The sequence below is a fragment of the Euleptes europaea genome, chromosome 10 (assembly GCF_029931775.1).
Source record: "Euleptes europaea isolate rEulEur1 chromosome 10, rEulEur1.hap1, whole genome shotgun sequence".
In the NCBI taxonomy this organism is placed as follows: Eukaryota; Metazoa; Chordata; class Lepidosauria; order Squamata; family Sphaerodactylidae; genus Euleptes; species Euleptes europaea.
The window spans coordinates 20,574,578-20,594,863 of NC_079321.1; the positions used below are offsets into that span (position 1 = coordinate 20,574,578).

Sequence of the window (20,286 nt, forward strand, 5' to 3'; positions counted from 1 at the left end):
ACTTACACAAGCAAAATTCCCACCCAGGAGATGGATCCAAGTGACTTAAGCGAGTTCTGCCATGTATTTCGGTGGAATGGGTAACAAAAATGTCCTGGGTTTATGGCCAATTTGATGCAGAGGAAGATTTCTTCTTGGATCTAGACTTCTCTGAGTGATAACCAGGTTATCAGAATAAAGTTGTAAAATGTTTATCATAAAAGTATCTGTCTCACTTGAAACCAGAGAATTTGGATGCAGATTATTCAGTTTTGCAAAAATGAAGTCTGGGTTTTCTTTCAAATGCTCATATAATTTGCATGGAGATCTTGGAATAAGAGGTAGGTGTAGTCATTTAAGGCATAGTTGTCTTGAACATTCAGTTTGTATGCTGTACTTGCTTTATACCCAGTTAGATAACGGTTCCTGTTGGTTCAGGGCTGACAGCAACTCTCCAGGGACTCAGGCAGGGAAAAGTGTTTCCCATTTCCTGCTGCCTGAGAATCTTTAGTTGGACATGGCAGGGATTGAGACTGGGACCTTCGAAGCATGTGCTCTGCCACGGAGCCACCACCCCTCCTTTCTTAAATGTATCTGTTCAAGGTTCTTCGGAACTGGTTGTGTGTCAAATTCAAAGAATGTTGTGGTGGCAGACATCCAGAAAAGCGCAACCAAAATGATCAGGGGACTAGAGCAACTGCCCTATTAGGAGTGGTTAAAACACCTAGGGCTGTTTAGCCTGGAAAGAAGGCGGTTAAGGGGTGACATGATAGAGGTCTATAAAATTATGCACCGTTTGGAGAGTGGACAGGGATAAGTTTTTCTCCCTCTGATCATACTAGAACTCGGGGGCATCTGCTGAAGCTGGAGGGTGAGAGATTCAAAACTGATAAAAGGAAGTATTTCTTTAAACAACACATAGTTAAATTGTGGAACTCCCTGCCACAGGATGTGGTGATGGCTGCCAACTTGGAAGGCTCTAAGAGGGGAGTGGACATGTTCATGGAAGAGAGAAGTATTCATGGCTACTAGTAAAAATGGATACTAGTCATGATGCATAACTATTCTCTCCAGGATCAGAGGAACATGCCGAATATATTAGGTGCTGTGAAACACAGGCAGGATGGTGCTGCTGCAGTTGTCTTGTTTGGGGGCATCTTAGAGGCACCTGGTTGGCCACTGTGTGAACAGACTGCTGGACTTGACAGGCCTTGGTCTGATCCAGCATGGCTTTTCTTATGTTCTTATGTCTTCTGTCTCTTACAACTATTTGTCATCTGTGTCATGGGTCCTAGGGTATGGTTGAAAGGCACATGTTGCAAACCCCTGACTGAAGCTAAGAAGGGATGGGTCTGGCCAGTGCCTGGATTGAAAATGACTGGTGTACACATCTTTGAGTTCCGTGGTGGAAGAAAGATGGGCTATAAATAATACTATAATTGAAAAGTCTTAAGTGCATCCCATTATAACATACATAGCCTGTTAAAGGCAATACTTACCCCCTCAAAATTGGGGAGAGGGAGAAAAGGAAAGTTAAGGCTTGTACTGGAGCTGTTCATGTTGTTGTGCTCTTGCAGATGTGCTATTTACAGATTACATCAAATCTGTGGAGGCAATGCGCTGCAATCCATATTTACTTTATTCACATCTTAATGTGCTCTGTGTTTTCAGTGCCTCCCTCCTAATAGTGTTTTTGACAACTTTTACTTTGTATATACATTCCCCCAAAATTTGAAATTTTCATTTTATCAGAAGCTCGAATGCTGTCTCATTTACATCCTGTGCTTCCTATAAAGGAGCTCAGAGTGGCATTCAGAGCATTCTCTCCCCTCTATTTTTATCCCCTTGACAATCCTGTGGGGTATGTTAAGCTGAAAGGAAAAATGAGACTGGCCCTTGGTCACCCAGTGAACCTCATGGCCAAGTGGCGTCTATAACCCATGTCTCTCCATGTGTAGTCTGATGCTAAGCTATAGGCTACACAGACTCTCAGCATTTCAAAATGCATGAAGAAGAAAAAGATTAAAAAGCTATAGGCTACACAGACTCTCAGCATTTCAAAATGCATGAAGAAGAAAAAGATTAGTTGGTTTCTGAAAGGGTGTTGCCAATTGCCTCTGTCTTTTCTCTCCTGCCTCAACTGCAGACCGCACCACTGCAAACTGTTCTTGAAAGTCTACTGAACCTCTGGAGCAGCTTTTCAAGAAGTGCAAGTGGCTTGCAGCATGAGAACAGGCAGAGGAAACTCAGCCGTGTGATTCAGAATTTGTGTACAATTCTTTGGATCCAAATCAGTGTGGGAGGCGTTACCTTCCATTTCACAAGAAAAATTTAAGGGTGACTATTTAAGAGTGCAAATGTATAACTTACACACACTAATCAGAGAAACAAAAAAAAACTAGGCATGTTTAGGGAATTTTGAAAATACGTGACTTAAATCACGAAGCCTGACTAATGTGTGAAAGTAGTAGAATGTAGGTTGCGGGGAGCAAGAGACACAAGGTAAATACGGCAGGATGATTGTTAGAAAATGTCACCTTCCTTGTTGGTCATGATGGGAACAATGCAGGGCACCAAAGCCCTGTTGTCTTACAAACTCTGCGTTGTGAGCCTTCAATTGATAAAACAGCACAGCTTAAAAACTTGGTGCACTTTGGACTCAATGTCTTGTTTTTATTTTACTAAGCGTATACTTTTCTGTTAAATTCCAGATTATCAAATGTTGGATTTTTTGCTTATAATAGTGATCTAAATGTAACGTATACAGGGCCTAGCTAATATTTGAATAGCGATGTTATTTATGCTTGCCTTTCCTTCATCGGTTCCTTTGTGGTGAAACTTTTGCCTGTTTGCAGATAGCCTTGAAGATTTTTCTTGATAATTCATCATTGATTTAAGAGGAAGTTCTTATCATTTGCTGCTTCAGACATCGCCAGCTTGAGGGTCCACTTAGACTAGAGTTGTTACCCGTATTACATACTCGCTGGAAGCAATTTTTAGCCTGTCAGCTCAGGTTGTTGCTTTCAGCTTCAGGCGAATCCTTGATATCTGCAAAAATATTTGTGCTGCTTCATGGAACATACATGTTTCTCTCTTCTTCTTTTTTGTTTGTTTGTTCCCCTAGGGTATTGTGGAGCTGACATAAAAGCACTTTGCACTGAGACAGCCTTGATTGCCCTGCGACGGCGCTACCCTCAGATCTATGCGAGCAGTCAGAAGTTGCAGCTGGACGTTTCTTCAATAGTTCTCAGCGCACAAGATTTTTACCATGCCATGCAGAACATCGTGCCTGCCTCTCAACGTGCCGTCATGTCATCAGGGCACGCGCTGTCTCCCATCATAAGGCCGTTGTTGGAAAGGACCTTCAGTAACATTCTGGCGGTTTTACATAAAGTGTTTCCCCATGCTGAGTTCAGCCAGGGTGACAAGAGAGAAGGTAATTCCACGTTTCTTCTGGTGTATCCTGTTTCTGTTTAGAAAAGAAGAGTGTGTTTAAAAAAACAACCTTCTCTTTAATTACCCCTGTTCTCTTATGAAGCTAAAGTATGTGATATTCTCCTCTTCTAAGTCATTACTGACCCATGGGGTGACATCACATCCCAACATTTCCTAGGCAGACTATGTTTACAGGGTGATTTATCATTGCCTTCCCCAGTCATCTACACTTTACCCCCAGCAGCAAGCTGGGTACTCATTTTACTAACCTCGGAAGGATGGAAGGCTGAGTCAACCTTGAGCCGGCTACCTGAAACCGACTCCCATCGAGTTCATTTATGGCTATGCTTTCCCTCACATGTGGCAAACTGGTTTTGAAACCGAAGTGACTTTCAGAAGCTGTTTGTGCTAGAGCATAGATACTTGGTCAAAGAGAAAGGAACCTCAAAATTTGAGTGGGTGCAGACCCTCGTGTTCACTTCTGAATCCCAACCGCAAAATATACATAAGACAATATCTGTGTATACCACAGTGGATTAGGAATTTGTTACTGTCAGAGGATTATGGAATAATGAAACAGATCTGACAAAGCTTTTAATAGTTTTTATCCCTTAAGTATCCCTGCTTCCCAGAAATGGCATCGCTTGAAGGTTTTGGGGATTCTGAGGAGTGGCATGGGAATAAGGGGCATGTGGGGGAGCTTTAGCTGGGGGCGGGGATCTGCAGAAATTGTGGATTGCTACTTGTATGTGGAGAAATACCTTCTCCTTACGTGGAGGGTAGTTTGTTGGATCGAACTCTATGCCAGCCCATTGTCAAAATAGCATACATATTTCAAATAACAGTAATTTATTATACTAATATAATTGTATAAAATTACATACTTTAAACTATGAACTGTTGTTGCATACAAAGTTTCAGTGGCAGAAGGATATTTCATTTGGGGGTGGTAGTGGGGGATTTCTGTTGATTCTTTCCTTCCACTGCAGCCCCCCCCCCCATTGTGATGTGTGGTATTCCGTGCACCCCACCCCTAGTCATTTTTGCGTCTGAGTAACTTCTTGGCAAAGATTATATGCATTTCTACTTAAGTGTATTACTTCAAATTGCTTTGTTTCTCTTTAATTATAACTACCTTTTCTCTTGGATACTGTCGCCAGAGTGGAAGTTATAATTGAACCATATATTAGCCATGAATGTTCTATCATTTTTTGTTAAAAAGAAAATTAAATAAGTGCCTTATATGTTTGCATTTACTTTGCCTATTGAACCTAGCTTCATTCCTGAATTTTTGTGATGGTTCCCTTTTTTTTAATCAGAGGAGGCAAAATTGAAATCTCAGTGAGCCACTGAGTCTACATTAAAAAGCAGCAACAAATGTTTTTCTGTGTATAATGGCACACCAAACAATTTTGAGGGATTTCTAACATCAATGAAATCCTATATTTTAGGTGTGTGATAAAAAGAGCTTACAAGGGCCTAGTTTGACAAGGGCCTAACAGGACTAGATGCCAGCTGCCAAATACTGTTCAAATCAGTATTCATCCCCTCTACCACCATCCCGATCTTGGCCCTTCAAGTCTGAGAGCTCACATTCAAAAGTATTCCAGAAATTGCCCGGCATGCAATCAGATATGCAGCGTGGCCTGTCTGATTTGGAGACTTCAAAGAAAGCATCCAACTCTTTGAAAGACCATGAAGTGGAAGACCCTACATCTGCCCTAGCTTCTGAGGATCTTCGTTTGAACTTTAGAACAGTTCATTCGTATGGTGGATTCATTGGGACGGCAGTAGAGCAGCTGACAACTCTGGGAGACTGACCCTATTTTCGGCTTGTGCAATTAGGCTCTAACCCAGGGGTGTTAAACTCAATTGTTATGAGGGCCGGATATGACATAAATTTCTCTTCGTTAGGCCACGCTATGCCTCGCCAGCCCAGATTGAGAGTGCAGGGGGTGGCTGCCTCGGCTGGCTTGCGGGCCGGATAAGAGCTCTCAAGGGGCCTGATCCGGCCCGCAGGCCTTATGTTTGACACCCCTGCTCCAACCTATAGCTTTGTCTAATGTTGCCAGTTCTTCTACAACATTATCTTCCATGGCACCAGCACCTTGTAGGTTAGAGAACATGTATAAAAAGAAGCAAGCAGTATGCTCCTTTCTCTTTTTGTACCCTGTCACAATTTCAGTTGTTGTTCATATGGGAAAAGGTACAAGCCTACCCAGATTTTAAGATTGTCCTCTCAGGCCCTGTTACTTATCTCTTTGCCTTTTTGCGTTAGGCAGGTGGCCACAAAGGAGATGACCTTTTCTGTTGGGCCTACCTGTTGATAGATGTTTAATGTTTTGGTGCCTGGCTTAAGCTTTTTATTCTCCCAGGCATTTTAAGCTGTAGTTTTAAAATACACCCACCACTAGATTTTGGTTTTATTGTGCTTCTGCCCTTCTCTCTTATTCATATTATTAGTTTACACTTCTGATGTCCTATTGATGCTGTCTGGCTGTTATTAAATTTTATGCTTTCTGTGCTGCTTTGATTTCTTTTTGAATATTACTTCTTGTTGTACTGAATTATTTTGGAAACCACCTCTGGCAATTTTGTTGGAGCAGTAGTATAGAATCACTTCAGATAAACAATAAAAAGGTAGGCAGATGTCTCTTTGTGTTCCTGTAGACAAAGAATGTAGGAAACTCTGTGTAATGAGATGAAATTTTTAGTGTGCAGCAGGATTTTTAATCATCAAGATCCATAGTGAGAGATGAATATTACCTTTGTGAGAAGTCTTCCAGCTTTTATGAACATCTTTTAGGAAAAGCAGAAATAGTTATGGTTTGTCAGGAAATAAAAAGGGTTTCCTTGTAATAAACGAGTAGATTGCAGTTGCATGATTGTGGAAGGTTCTTTCTCCTGCTAGAGATACGCTTGGTTGCTTTAACAGGTTTGAGAATAAATTTTACATTGAAGGCCTGCCGTTTTCTGACAATGGATTATTCAGCTCCGAGAAAGGTGACTCCACTGTGACCCCAGGGTCACTTTCCCTGTCAGCCTCTGCAAATGCAGACCTCATTAATGTATATTTAAAGTTAGGATTCTTTGTTCCAGTGTGCATCCCTTTACACTTACCTACATTGAAGTTCATTTGCTACATTGTTGCTCACTCACCCATTTTGTCGAGTGACTCCAGGAACCCTACACATTTGGTTTTATTCCTGCATAGATTATATTTTCACTTGGTCAGGGCTTTTGAAAGCACTAAGTAATAGAAGGGTTGGAGCAATGATATATACTGATCATGTACCTCTTATGGTTCATTTGGGGACAAAAGATGGAAAATGAACACTTGTTTATTACAAAGAGATTCTGTAATAGTAAAATTGAAGGAGGAATTAGTGCATTTTTAAAAATGAAGTGTCTGTATAGTATATAGTTTAGGAAGCCTTTAAGGCATTCATGAGGGGTCTCTTGATCTCCCAACAGGTCTATTGGTATAGAAGGAATAAGAAAGCATGTGCAGAAGTGATGAACGAGATTAATAAAAAAGAAAGAGGACAAAAGTGAGTTATCTGATCAGGATAAAATGGATTTGGAGATGTTGAAAAACTAGGTTAAGTTACTGTACAATGCTCATGTAGCATTGAAGATGTTGTTCAAAGGAAGGCACTGTCAAGATTACAAGTCTGTCAGATAGTTTGACAGGTGCAGGATAGATCAGTGAGATCTAAGGATGATGTAATCAGCCTGGAAAGTACCTGGGGAGCTAGAGAAAGCTGGCCTGATCCAGTTAGAGCCAGGTGGCTGATGCAATGCAGTAGCAATACCAGGATAATTGGATATCTACTGTGATTGGTGGCTGCATCCACCAGGTGTATATAATGAGTTGAAACCGCAGTTCTACGCGGGATGTTATGAGCGGAGAGTGTGAAAGGAGTATCTGTGTATATTTCTGCACTGTACAAATAAACTACACTTTTTCTATGTGGCCGTGGACTTTCTGATGGGTATCCTGGACAAGACTGCTAATCCGCTTGGCTTCCGCGTCAGGCACTCTCTGTTTTAGTTTGCTAATAAACCAGGGAGACTAAACCCCTAGAGCAGGGGTCGCCAAACTCATTAGTCAAGAGAGCCAAATATCAACAGTACAATGATTGAGATTTCTTTTGAGAGCCAAATTTTTTAAACTCAAACTATATAGGTAGGTACACTGTTTATTGACTTAATAAACTTTAATTAAAGTTTTAAGTCTTAATTAAACTATAGGTACACTGAATAAAACTTGACATCAAACTTAATAATGATCTTATCTATTGATAAAAATTAACTTGTAAGTAAGGTATCCATAACATTAAATCATGACAATGACTGCAGCAGCAGTACTGTCCTGCCTGTGCCCCAAAGAACCTAACAGGCCTGCTCCTCTGATCCTGGACTAAATTACCCCAAATGACTATTGAGGGCAGCCGACCTAGAAAAGAGAGCGGGCTCTCCAGGGCTGGGTGGGAAGGCATAGTTTGCAAGGGACATGATTCACAGCAGCTCCCACGTGAGAGAAAAAACAAACGCATTTGGCGCTTCTCAGATCAGAGTAAAGGTGGCTTAGAGGGGGACGCAACATAAAGGGGGGGAGAAGAAAGCAGCAGGAGCAGGCATTTCATCTGAATGGAGAGAGGTGTCCAGTGGGGGGGCACAGGGATCAGTTCTGGGCCTGGTACTTTTCATTATTTTTTATTAATGATCTGGAAGAGGGCAAGAGAGGTACTACTCCAGATGACACCAAATTGGGAGGAGCAGCGAACACACCAGGTAACCAGAAGATAGAGAAAGCATTCAATGAGATCTGAACACACTGGAAAAGTGGGCAGATGTGAACAGGATGCAATTCAACAAGGATAAGTGCCGAGTTTTCCATCTGGGTAACAGAAAAGAAAATAAGCAGGAGTAGAAACCAGTAGAGCACCTACTGCACAGTGGGGTGCTGAATGGCTGTGGGGAGAGTGTAACCACCACCACCCGTTCCTTTTGAAAGAGGCACAAAGTAGCAGGAAGAGGGGCAACCTGTAGTAATAGGCCAGGGGAGGGCTAACAATTGCCAGACAAAAAGGCCCACTGTTTTCTCCCCCCCCACACACACACACACCATCACCCAGCGAGGGTCCAGATGTCCAGGGATCCCAGGCACAGAGGAAGAGGCCAGCAGGTCCCCGGTCTGTGTGTGTTCCATGCAAACAAACAAGGTGGAGATTCACAGTCCATCCATCCTCCCCCCCCCCCGCCCAAGGACATGCCAGTTCCCTCCTGGCCAGAGGGAGGGGCAGGTGCTCACCCCCCCCTACCATACTGGACGGGCTCCAGATTCAGGGCAGGCAGATGCCCGAGCAAGGTAACTTGGCTGGAGGAGCTCCCCTCCCTCGGCTGGAGGGGCAGGCAGGCCCACGTGCCCAGGCGGCTTCCATGGGGGGGGGGAGAAAGGAGAGTCCCCCAACGGCCCCTTCCTCCCTCCCTGGAGAGAGAGAGATGCACAGTCCATCCATCCTTCCCCTGCCCCCCGCCCAAGGACATACCAGTTCCCTCCTGGCCAGAGGGAGGGGCAGGTGCTCTCTCCCTACCATACTGGGACCTACGGGCTCCAGATTCAGGGCAGGCAGACGCCCGAGCAAAGTAGCTTGGCTGGAGGAGCCCCCCCCTCGGCTGGGGGGGCAGGCAGGCAGGGCCGCGCGCCCAGGCAGCTTCAACGGGGGGGGGGGGGAGAAAGGAGAGTCCCCCAACTGCCCCTTCCTCCCTCCCTCCCTCGAGGCCATGGCGCCAGCCCCCTCCCCCCTCCCAGGGGCGGGCTGGGCACGGCCTTGGGCTCGCTCTGCAGCCCTGGGGGCGAGGGGACGAGAGCGGCCGTACCGAAAGAGAGGCCTGCGCAGCAGGGAGGGAAGAGGTGGCAGCTGCCAGGGCAGCTCGCTCTCTGCCTCCCCCTCCCGTCCGGGCTGCGGGCGGCCTCAAGTGAGAAAGGTGCCGCGTGGGGCTTCCTCGTCCGGGCAAAGCGCGTCCAAAGCAATGAGAATTTCTCTTGAGCCTTTCTGAAAAGGTACTCGAGGGGCTGACAGCAGAAGCCAGGAGGCAGCGAGCGGGCTTACCGTGCAAATATCTAAACGGCGGCCGCTCCCTCCGCTGCTTAAGAAACCCCTAATCCCCACAGCAGGCCCGCCAGCAGCAGGGCATGTGGTCGCTCCGACGTAACCCAAGCGCCTCCTGCGCAGACTCTCCCGCCCCCCGCCCCTTTCGCTACTCAGCCGGGCCCGCACATGGAAAGAGCCGCACTCAAGGGCTCAAAGAGCCACCTGCGGCTCGGGAGCCGCACTTTTGCGACCCATGCCCTAGAGAATAAAACCATGAGCTATGAATGCCCTCAGATTGTTATGAGTTCAGGAAGGAAGTTAAATATACCTAGGACTATTTCACAAGCGTTTGAGTGATATTTCACTGTTTTATATGCTGGAGAAGCAGTTGAGAAAATTGATGAATTTGTAAGGCAGATGCATATATCATAGATCTCTGAAGAACGCTTTGATTGTTTAGACCAATTGGATTGGAGGGAGTTAAATTAACATTAAAGAATTTAAATGTTGGTAAATTGTGTGACTGGATGGATTAGTGAATGAGTTTTATATTTATTGAAATTGTATAAAAATATTTCATAGAAGAAAGAACTAGCAGGTCATGGTCAGATGCTTATATTTCATTAAATCATAAGGCAGGGGATGACACTTCCAAATTCTCAGTATAAAGACCAATCTCTTTATATAACATTGACTATGAAATATTAGCTTCAATATTAGCTGACAGATTAAAAAGGATTATGAGTAATTACACTGGATCAGATCAGACAGGTTCTTTGGTGGGTCGTCAAATGTCTAGTAACGTTAAGAGGTTATTGAATATGGTTTATTATGCAAAGAAATCTAGCAGTTTTTTGTTTATTGATGCTGAAAAGGCATTTGATAGGGTTAACTGGGATTTTTTGAGAGACAGATTTAAAGCTTTTGGGTTTGGCACAGGAATGACAAATGGATTGAGTGCTCTATAGGGGTCGAAGGGCACAGTTCTGCTTTCAGGATTTTCCTTCTTCACAATTTCAGCTATGCCGCGGAGTCTTTTGTCACCATTGTTATTTGATTTGTGTATAGTGGTCTTGGCAATTAAGGTGAGAGAAGAAGAATCAATCTTTGGTTTTGTGATAGGTGAAAGAATGAGGAAATTACTACTTTATGCAGAAGATGTGTTCACTGTTAAAAAATCCAATAACCTCAGTTTGTCATTTATTAGAAGTAGTAGGTAGGTATGTTGTTGGTATTAAGGACTATGAATGTATTTCTGTCTTTAAATGGTATCGAGAAGATACTGGTTGGCCAGAGTCATTCTAAAGGGCTTTTGGCAAAATGTATGCAGGTCTTTGAGGGGGTGGGGAGTTAAACTGGAATTGTAAAATTAGGTGGGAAACTGATCTAACGAGTCATTAAATGTGGGGATCAGAGAGAATTGTTTGAAAATGCTTTATCATTGGTATTTGACCCCTCCAAGATTGGCTAAGGTTTCAGGAGGTTCTGACATTTGTTGGAGGCATGGAAAGGTAAAGGGATCCTTTTTCATTTATGGTGGACCTGCCCAGTTGTTAAAAACTACTGGAATAGTGTACATAAATAAATTGAAGTTATTTTACAATGCTCATTTAATTGCCCTCTGAAGGTCTACTTATTGAATGACTGCCCTACTAGTATACATTTGCCTCAAAAGTGCTTATTATCTCAGTTGGTCATTGCGGCAAGAATGGAGCTGGCACAGAAATGGAAGGACCAGTTGATGCCATCTTGGGGACTGTGGTTAAGCAAAGTATGGTTCACATGGACAGTGAGCAAGATATCATCATATAGATATACTGTATATACCCATGTATAAGCCGACCCGCGTATAAGCCGAGGTTCCTAATTTCTCCCCAAAAATGGGGAAAAATTAGGCACCTGCGTATAAGCCGAGGGTCGGCTTATAACCCCTCCCCCCCCCCGCAGGCTTACCTGACAGGGCTCTCCAGCGGCGAGGGTCCGGCGGCGGCGCGGCCCGGGGGGGCCTGGGCAGCCTTCCTGCGGCTGCAGGAGGCTGCCCCTGGCTGCTCCCGGCGGGAGGAAGCGGCGGCGAGGCCCAGGGGGACCCGGAGCAGCCTTCCTGCGGCTGCAGGAGGCTGCCCCAGGCCCCTCCCGCCAGGGAAAAATGGCGGCGGGGGGCGGGAAGGGCTGGGGCAGCCATCCTGCGGCTGCAGGAGGCTGCCCAAGGCCCCTCCCGCCCGGGAAAAATGGCGGCGGGGGCGGGGGGCCTTGGGCAGCCATCCTGCGGCTGCAGGAGGCTGCCCAAGGCCCCTCCCGCCCGAAAAAAATGGGGGCGGGAAGGGCCGGGGCAGCCATCCTGCAGCTGCAGGAGGCTGCCCAAGGCCCCTCCCGCCCGGGAAAAATGGCGGCGGGGCCGGGGGGGCCGGGGCAGCCTTCCTGTGGCTGCAGGAGGCTGCCCCAGGCCGCTCCCGCCCGAAAAAAATGGCGGCGGGGGCCGGGGGGCCGGGGCAGCCTTCCTGCGGCTGCAGGAGGCTGCCCCAGGCCGCTCCTGGCGGCAGGAAGCGGCACGGGCCCGGCGGCGGCGACGGCGGTAAGTTTCCCCCCTCCCTCCTCCCTCCTCCCTCCCTCCCCCCGTATTGACCCGCGTATAAGCCGAGGCCGGCTTTTTCAGCCCATTTTTGGGGCTGAAAAACTCAGCTTATACGCGAGTATATACGGTATGTGTACTCAGAAAGGTTGGTCTGCTGCTAAATTTGCAGATACTTGGAAATTATTTGCATTGTATTGGAATAACTGTAAAGGTTACCAAGATGGGTACTGGAATTTGTTTGAAAGATGGTTCTTTGTATTTAGAGCTTGGGCAAGTATGGCAATGTGATTTTTTACATTTAGGCTTATTATGGTGATGGGGTTCTAGGGTATTGTAATTAATGTACATTTAAGTAAGATTTATACATGTTAGGTTATGAGCCTATAGTTGTAATGTTTATTTTTTCTTTGAATGGAAATAAAATGTTTTAATAAAAAAAGAAACAATATTATGCAATTAAAAACCCTTCTCTTTTTTTGTATTGAACAGATAGACCAAGTCTAATTTTAGATGATAGCGAAGATGAAAATGCGACATCAATATTTGAGACAAGTTGCCAATCGGGATCACCAAAGAAACAATTATCAGCTGCTGTACATAAATCTTACCTTCATTTTACAATGTAAGTAGATTGACACTGCTTTGGGAGTGAAATGTATTGAGCCCAGCAACAGTGGATTCTTCGTGACTGGTGCTTGCTTGAAAGTATTGAAAAGTGTATTGAGAAACTCCTTTTTTTTTCTGGTGTATTTAGCATACGTTGATGCTTTTGTTCTGAAATCACGTGTTTGCACAGACTGGTGTCCTTTAATGGGTAGGGCTTCAAGGAATACTGACTAAAATTGTACTGTTCGAGTGTATTATGTCAAAGGTTTAGCTTGTTTACCTTATAGGATCAGCTCCCCTCTTTCTCAATACTCCCGTTAATTGCTATGCTTGACCATTATTTGTAATTATATAAGCATACATAGGTGTCTGGTTACTTAAAAAATGCATGTGGTCCAAGATCAGCAGTTTTTCCTTTTTTCCCCCCTCACCTATTTTCCTTAAATTCACATTCTCCTGTGTACCAATTTCCAGAACATATTGTAGTATTTTCTGTTACAAGGCAACTGAATAGTTTGGATAATTTATTTATTAAAATTTATAGCCCAACCTCAAGCTGGGCTCAGGGTGGGTAGCAGCATTTGGCAACAACAGAGTAATAAAACCATGAAAATATCTCCTAAAACTTTTAAACAGTCAAACGATAATAATCCACATATAAATAACAAGATGGCGCTGCTTTTTTGTATATACAGTAAAAGCTCTGTTAACTGGCATCTGTGGGGAATTGGGGTTGCCTGTTAATCAGATATGCTTTTCAGCAAACACATGAAGCTGCCTTATACTGAATCAGACCCTTGGTTCATCAAAATCAGTATTATTGTCGAAGGCTTTCACGGTCAGAGTTCATTGTTCACGGTCTGGTTCAATCCCCGGCATCACAAGCGAAAGGGACGAGGCAAGCAGGTGATGTGAAACACCTCCACCTGAGACCCTGGAGAGCTGCTGCTGGTCTGAGTAAACAATACTGATTTTGGTTCTTGTAGGTTATCCGGGCTGTGTAACTGTGGTCTTGGTATTTTCTTTCCTGACGTTTCGCCAGCAGCTGTGGCAGGCATCTTCAGAGGAGTAAGTAAGGACTGGGAAGTCCTCTCAGTCCAGTAATAGCAAACCTTTACATGGAATATTTTGAAAAGACTGCATTAGAATCGGCACCTTACAAACCTACAGTCTGGTTCAGGTTCGTGGATGATACATTTACTATTTGGAGCCATGGTGAAGAAAAATTAATGGACTTTCTAAACCATCTCAATAATATCCATCCAAACATTCAGTTTACCATGGAAAAAGAAATTGAGGGTAAACTCCCATTTCTTGATACCCTTGTCATCCGTAAAACAAACTTTCAGTTAGGTCACAAGGTCTACCGGAAACCAACTCACACAGATCGCTACTTACACAAAAACTCCAACCACCACCCCCGACAAGACGGATCTGTGAACCACAGTTTCTCAAGGAAGAAATTAATCATCTAAATCACGCACTGCTAGCAAACGGCTATTCCAGAAATGAAATCAGAAGGACCATTAAACCAAACAACAATCAAAAAACTCAGGAAAAACAGTCTCCCATAGGAAATTATTATTTAATATTTGCCATTTATTAAAGGAGTCACTGATAGGATGGAAAAACATAACCTACAAACAGTATTTAAACCCACCAAGAAAATAAAACAGATGCTACGATCAGCAAAAGACAAAAGAGACCCCCTCACCTCTGCAGGAGTATTTCGTATACCTTGCAGTTGTGGACAAGTTTACATCGGGACCACACAACGCAGCATACAAACAAGGATAAAAGAACAAAGATACTGCAGACTTGGCCAACCTGAGAAATCAGCAGTGGCTGAACATGGACTGACCCAAACAGGACACAGGGTCTTATTCCAAGACACTGAAAGACTGGACAATTCTACCAACTATTTTGTCAGATTGCACAGAGAAGCCATTGAAATTCATAAACATCAGCACAACTTTAACAGAAAAGAAGAGTAAGGCTTGGCTTCCTGTCCTGAAAACCTCCAGACTAACGAAGACTACAGTCCACAATAGCCATGCGGATTAGCTTTGGATTCCACATGTTAACAGATCACTTCAGGATACAATGGTTCCACATTAACATACCACACCCTCATTAGCACATTATCTTGATACTTACAGGGCAATGATTAGCACATTACCTTTAATACTTTTCAGGACAATGACTCAGCTCAAACCCCCCCCCCTTTTGACTATATATTACTCTTCCTACACACTTGACACTGAGAGACACTGTCCTTCAGTGTTACTCCTCTGAAGATGCCTGCCACAGCTACTGGCGAAACGTCAGGAAGGAAAATACCAAGACCACGGTTACACAGCCCGGATAACCTACAAGAACCAAAATCAGTATTGTTTACTCAGACCAGCAGCAGCTCTCCAGGGTCTCAGGTGGAGGTGTTTCACATCACCTGCTTGCCTCGTCCCTTTCGCTTGTGATGCCGGGGATTGAACCAGGGACCTTCTGCATGCCAAGCAGATGCTCTGCCACTGAGCCACAGCCCCTCCCAAAGCAAATCTTTTACCCAGCTTCACACAAGTTTGTTGAGCAGCACACACCCGAGGGAGGGGATGGCATGCAGGTCATTTGGCTGGCATGCCAGTTAACCCTGGTGTCTGGTTAACTAGTTAACAAAGCTTTTGCTGTATACACATAATCCTAAACCAGAACATATTCTAATTACAGCTAAACTATAACCAAACCCATGGCTTGACTCTGCTGGGGCGTTATGGTTAGGTAACTTTTGAAAGTCTGCAGTAAGAAAATATTTGAATGCTGGATGCATTTGCCCTGACCCTGATAGGCCAGACTAACCTGATCACATCAGATCTCAGAAGCTAATCACGGTCTGCCCTGGTTAGTACTTGGATGGGAGACCACCAAGGCAGTCCAGGAGGATTGCTGTGGAAAGGCAGGCAGTGGCAAACCACCTCTGGACGTCTCTTGCATTGCAAATCCTGTGGGGTCGCCTTAAGTCAGCTGAGACTTGATGACGAAAAGAAGTGCATTTACAACTTCACTGCCAGTGTGATGGTGGTAATTTATGTTGCCCTCTACTAAGTACTTGTAGGTAGTAAACAGTGTGATACAATGAAGGTACATTGGTCTAACAAAGCAATGCTTTTGTTACAGGTCAGCTTACCACCAGCCCACCACTTACAGGCCAAGATTACTGCTTTCTGGAGAAAGGGATTCAGGTCAGACTTCACACCTTGCTCCAGCCCTATTGCACTCTCTTGAAAAATTTGCCGTGCACAGATTAGATCTGCCAGCACTCTATTCAGTCAGTGCCAAAACACCTGAGGAGTCCTGTGCGCAGGTTAGTCGGCGTTTATATTTTCCATTTTAATTTAACCCATTACATATTAAGTGTCTTGTTGGTGCTGTACGGTCATCACTGAAATGCACATTTCAGTACTGATATGCACAATGAGGATGGAGAAGAAGAGGAGTTGATTTTTATACCCCAATTTTCTCTACCTTTTAAGGAGTCTCAAAAACCGGCTTACACACAATTGCCTTCCCTTCCTCTCCCACAACAGACACTTTGTGAGGCAGGTTGGGATGAGAGAATTTGGAGAGAACTGTGACTGGCCCAAGGTCACCCAGGCTTCATGTGGAGGAGTGGGGAAACCAACCCAGTTCACCAGATTAGAGTGGAGGAATGGGGAATCGAACCCGGTTCTCCAGATTAGAGTCCACTGCTCTTAACCACTACACCAAGCTGGCTAGTCAGATAGGTTCCTTATGTAAAGAAGAATCCTTAAAGTAATGTCAGATAATAAAAGCCTATTGGGAAAATCCCCCCTATAATTCCTTACTACCCACCCCCATACTCCACAGAGAGCTATGCTGTGATACAGGGAGTTCCTTTCCCCATGAGACCCTGCACAACAGTTGAGTTCTACTCAAGGGAGCCTTCTGGCTATGTCCTCTGTTAGATGCAGACATCCATAGTGAGGGCTTGTGCCTTCTCAGTGGTATCTCCAGTTTTAGGGGAGTTACGCAAAGGCACCTTTCTCACTAACTTTCACAGGGTCTGTGAAACTGTCATCTTTCAGAAGATTTTTCTCCTACTAGTTTAAACACATGAAGCTGCCCTATACTGAATCAGACCATTGGTCCATCAAAAGTCAGCACTGTCTACTCAGACTGGCAGCATCTCTCCAGGGCCTCAGGTGGAGGTCTTTCACATCACCTCCTTGCAGATCCTTCTTTTCACTGGAGGAGCCAGGGTTCGAACCTGGGACCCTCAGCATGCCGAGCTGATGTTCTACCAACTAAGCCACAGCCCCTAAATTTGCATTGATGGCTAGCTCTTTTTATTGGGCAGATGGAATTTTGTACCCTGTTAGATCAATTGTACTTCTTATGTTTCTATTTTTGTTTGTAAAGAGGTTTTGAACAAGGTGGAATATAAATTTTTAAATAAATATTAATCACCCCACAAGACTTGGTGGGTGTGTTATTATTATTATTTGTTCATCATATTAACACATCTACCTCTCTGGAGGAGTAAGCTATAAAATACACTGGTAGGGCCGTTTTGTCTGAGGGGAGCAAAAAAAAACACCCTTTCTTGGTTCCAGGTGCTTACTATGAATGTGGTGAGAGTTACCTTGAAAGGAGGATGCATTATTCGGGTAAAATCTATACAGATGACCTCCTCCAGGAAATTGCTTATATTTAGATCCAGAATTTAAGGAAAGTACTATAAAAACATCAAGCTGTAATAAGTAACCAAGTGTATCCCATGGCAACAATTTTGATAATGTGCTTAAGTATCATAATCTTAATATCAGTATCCTCCTTGACTAGATCTTTCGTGAAGCAAGAAGAACACTACCAAGTATTGTTTACATGCCTCAAATTGGCGATTGGTGGGAAGCCGTCAGTGAAACTGTGAGAGCTACATTTCTAACTTTGCTGCAAGACATACCATCGTTCTCACCGATATTTCTACTCTCTACCTCTGAAACCATGTACAGTGAATTGCCTGAAGAGGTGAGCATGAACTGTGATTGCTTGACGTGCAGAAAGGCATAATTTAGGTCTTGGTAACTTTGACACAGGGAAATCCCAATATACACAGGGAAATCCCAATATACACATGCTAGAACTTGCTTAGACTTGGAGGGAGTCCTCCATCACAGTAGCTCAGAAGCACTTCTTAGAACCTTTTAGATAAACCGTTTGTGTTGCAGTACAACATGGGATGGGAGGGGAAGCTTCTGAGTTTGGAAATGCAGGGGGGGAATTGTTTGCGTGCATCTCTACATTGAGATAATGGATTGTATCCTACCGCTCTGGCCAGTACAGGGCCTTTCCGTCAGAGGGAGAGCCTGTTCTGCTAGAGAAGATAGATTCAGAGGGTAGCTGGGTTGGTCTGCAGCAGAACAGCTAGCTTCAAGCCCAGTAGCACTTTTAGAAACCAACAAGATTTTCGGGGTATGAGCTTTCAAGAGTCAAAGCTCCCTTCTTCAGGTATGTGACAAAGGGAGCTTCGACTCTTGAAAGCCCATACCCTGAAAATCTTGTTGGTATTGAAGGTGCTACGGGACTCGAAGTGAGCTGTCCTGCCAGAGAGTGGCTCTGCGGTTAATTGAGTGGAGTGGTAGGATCCAACCCAACTTTTACCTGAAGCTGAAATCTGAGAATTAACCCTGTCTAATCTATAAAAGAATATGAAGCTATAAGTAAAATGCTTCCTGCTGCAACTTTTGCAGTCCTCATCCTCTCTGGGGACCTGCTTGTTCGACCTAATAATTCTAAACATCCCTCCTTTGTATTTGCCAAATTAGCTGATGGATTAATTAATTTCAACAAAGAGGTACATGTTTTGACCCTGAGAATTACCTGGTGATGGTTTTCTCCATTATCCCACTGGGGACATAACTGTTAGCTTCTGACTGTCTTCTCTGTACCACCGTTATAGGTGAAATTCTTTTTTAATGCTGGTTTAGAAAAACCTTTGAAGTGTTTCATTTTATATTTAATTATGGCTGGGATCCAAAGAACAGCCCAGTGAATTTTTTTCCTTTAAACTGTGCGCTCTCTATTCTTTACCTCAATATTTTTTTTTAAACATTTCAGTCTCATGAACGACTGAACTAGTTTAGATGCTGCTGTTCTCTTGTGCATGTGACTGAAAAGCCATGGCCTAGCACTTACATTCTGCTTACTGCTAATATCGACCGATTGTGCCCTTGGGATGCTCATCAGGGTTGTTGTGTACTCAATACCTGGCCAGGCACATGGTATTGAGTGTTTAAATATTGTTGCTTCTGGGCAGAGCACGTAAAAATTAATTAAAGGGCTTTCCGAGGGAACATCCATCTGGAGTGGTGACTTGAAGAGTTTTCCTGTTCAAAAACTGGCCCTGTGAATGTATTGGCATAATTGTTCAGGTAGCTTTAAAATACACGCAGTTCTTTGTTTTTCACTATGTTTTTGTACAGGTGAAGTGTATCTTTAAAATTCAGTACGAAGAGGTTTTTTACATTCAGAGACCCAGTGAAGAAGACAGGCGGAAGTTTTTCCAAGAGCTGGTTCTAAACCAGGCATCGATGCCTCCTCCGAGAAGGAAGCAAGCTGGTTAGTTCACTTTCTGTGATGCTCAGAAAACATTGTCTCTTCCACATGAATGGTCCATTCCTGGTTTTGACTTTTAAATAAGACTGGGAACAGCAGTAACTGGCTATGCGTTCATATCCCCCAATGGACCTACTCAGGCACTGTTGATCTTCTGCACTTAACAGGAAGAGGCAAGTTCTGTGATGGCTATTAGGGTATTGGTGGAAGAGGATGGAAGAAAGAGATTCCTAATGGTAGGGTTTGTGACAAATTTAGGGGGGTCTTGACGTAAGTCAATGTCATCACGTGCCTCTGGAACTTAAATACAGATTAAAATATTGTCGAAGGCTTTCACGGTCAGAATTCATTGGTTCTTGCCTGCCACAGCTGCTGGCGAAACGTCAGGAAAGAAAATACCAAGACCACGGTTACACAGCCCGGATAACCTACAAGAACCAATTAAATACAGATGTTTTGGAATCTGGCTGTTGTTGAGTTGGAGACAGTGACCACCAGTTCACACACGGATCATGGATCCCTCCCCAGTTTCCTGCGGTCCCAGCAGTCCCAGCCCTGACAAAGTTGATTTCCAGGGTTGTAAGACCTACATGGAATAATAGCCACACGAATTGGTGGGCTGCAGTGAGGAGGGGGATGAAATTGTGTCCACCACCTCCTTCTGGCAGCGCACCTCTTGTTACGGAAGATGCAAGGAGGGCGATTTTTGCTCCTTTCTCTGTGCCCACCGACACTAGGGGAGGAGGGAAAAGAGGGGGAGATAAGTGATGGTCATTGCCTGCTGCTAATGGATTACAGGATCCATCCCATAAATTGAGGTTTCCCCCAGATTGGAGGTGAACAGAGTTTTAAAAAATATTCCCACTTTTAGCATTGCCAGTACTACAAAGCCATCTTGAGCCAAAAGGAATTTTTTAATGCATGTTTTAATTAATAAACGAAAAGAGTAGTGGTGCTTTGGGC

General features: G+C 44.3%; 1 protein-coding gene across 1 annotated transcript in view; it reads left to right on the top strand.

The window, feature by feature from the left end:
* The window catches only part of ATAD2B (ATPase family AAA domain containing 2B), an 85,067-nt gene that overhangs the window by 43,119 nt on the left and 21,662 nt on the right, over positions 1-20,286 (top strand). Inside the window, exons 16-20 of the mRNA XM_056856892.1 lie at positions 3,104-3,415; positions 12,577-12,709; positions 15,865-16,051; positions 17,551-17,736; positions 19,191-19,326. Coding sequence (XP_056712870.1) covers positions 3,104-3,415; positions 12,577-12,709; positions 15,865-16,051; positions 17,551-17,736; positions 19,191-19,326 — 954 coding nt within the window. The remainder of the gene's footprint in view (positions 1-3,103; positions 3,416-12,576; positions 12,710-15,864; positions 16,052-17,550; positions 17,737-19,190; positions 19,327-20,286) is intronic.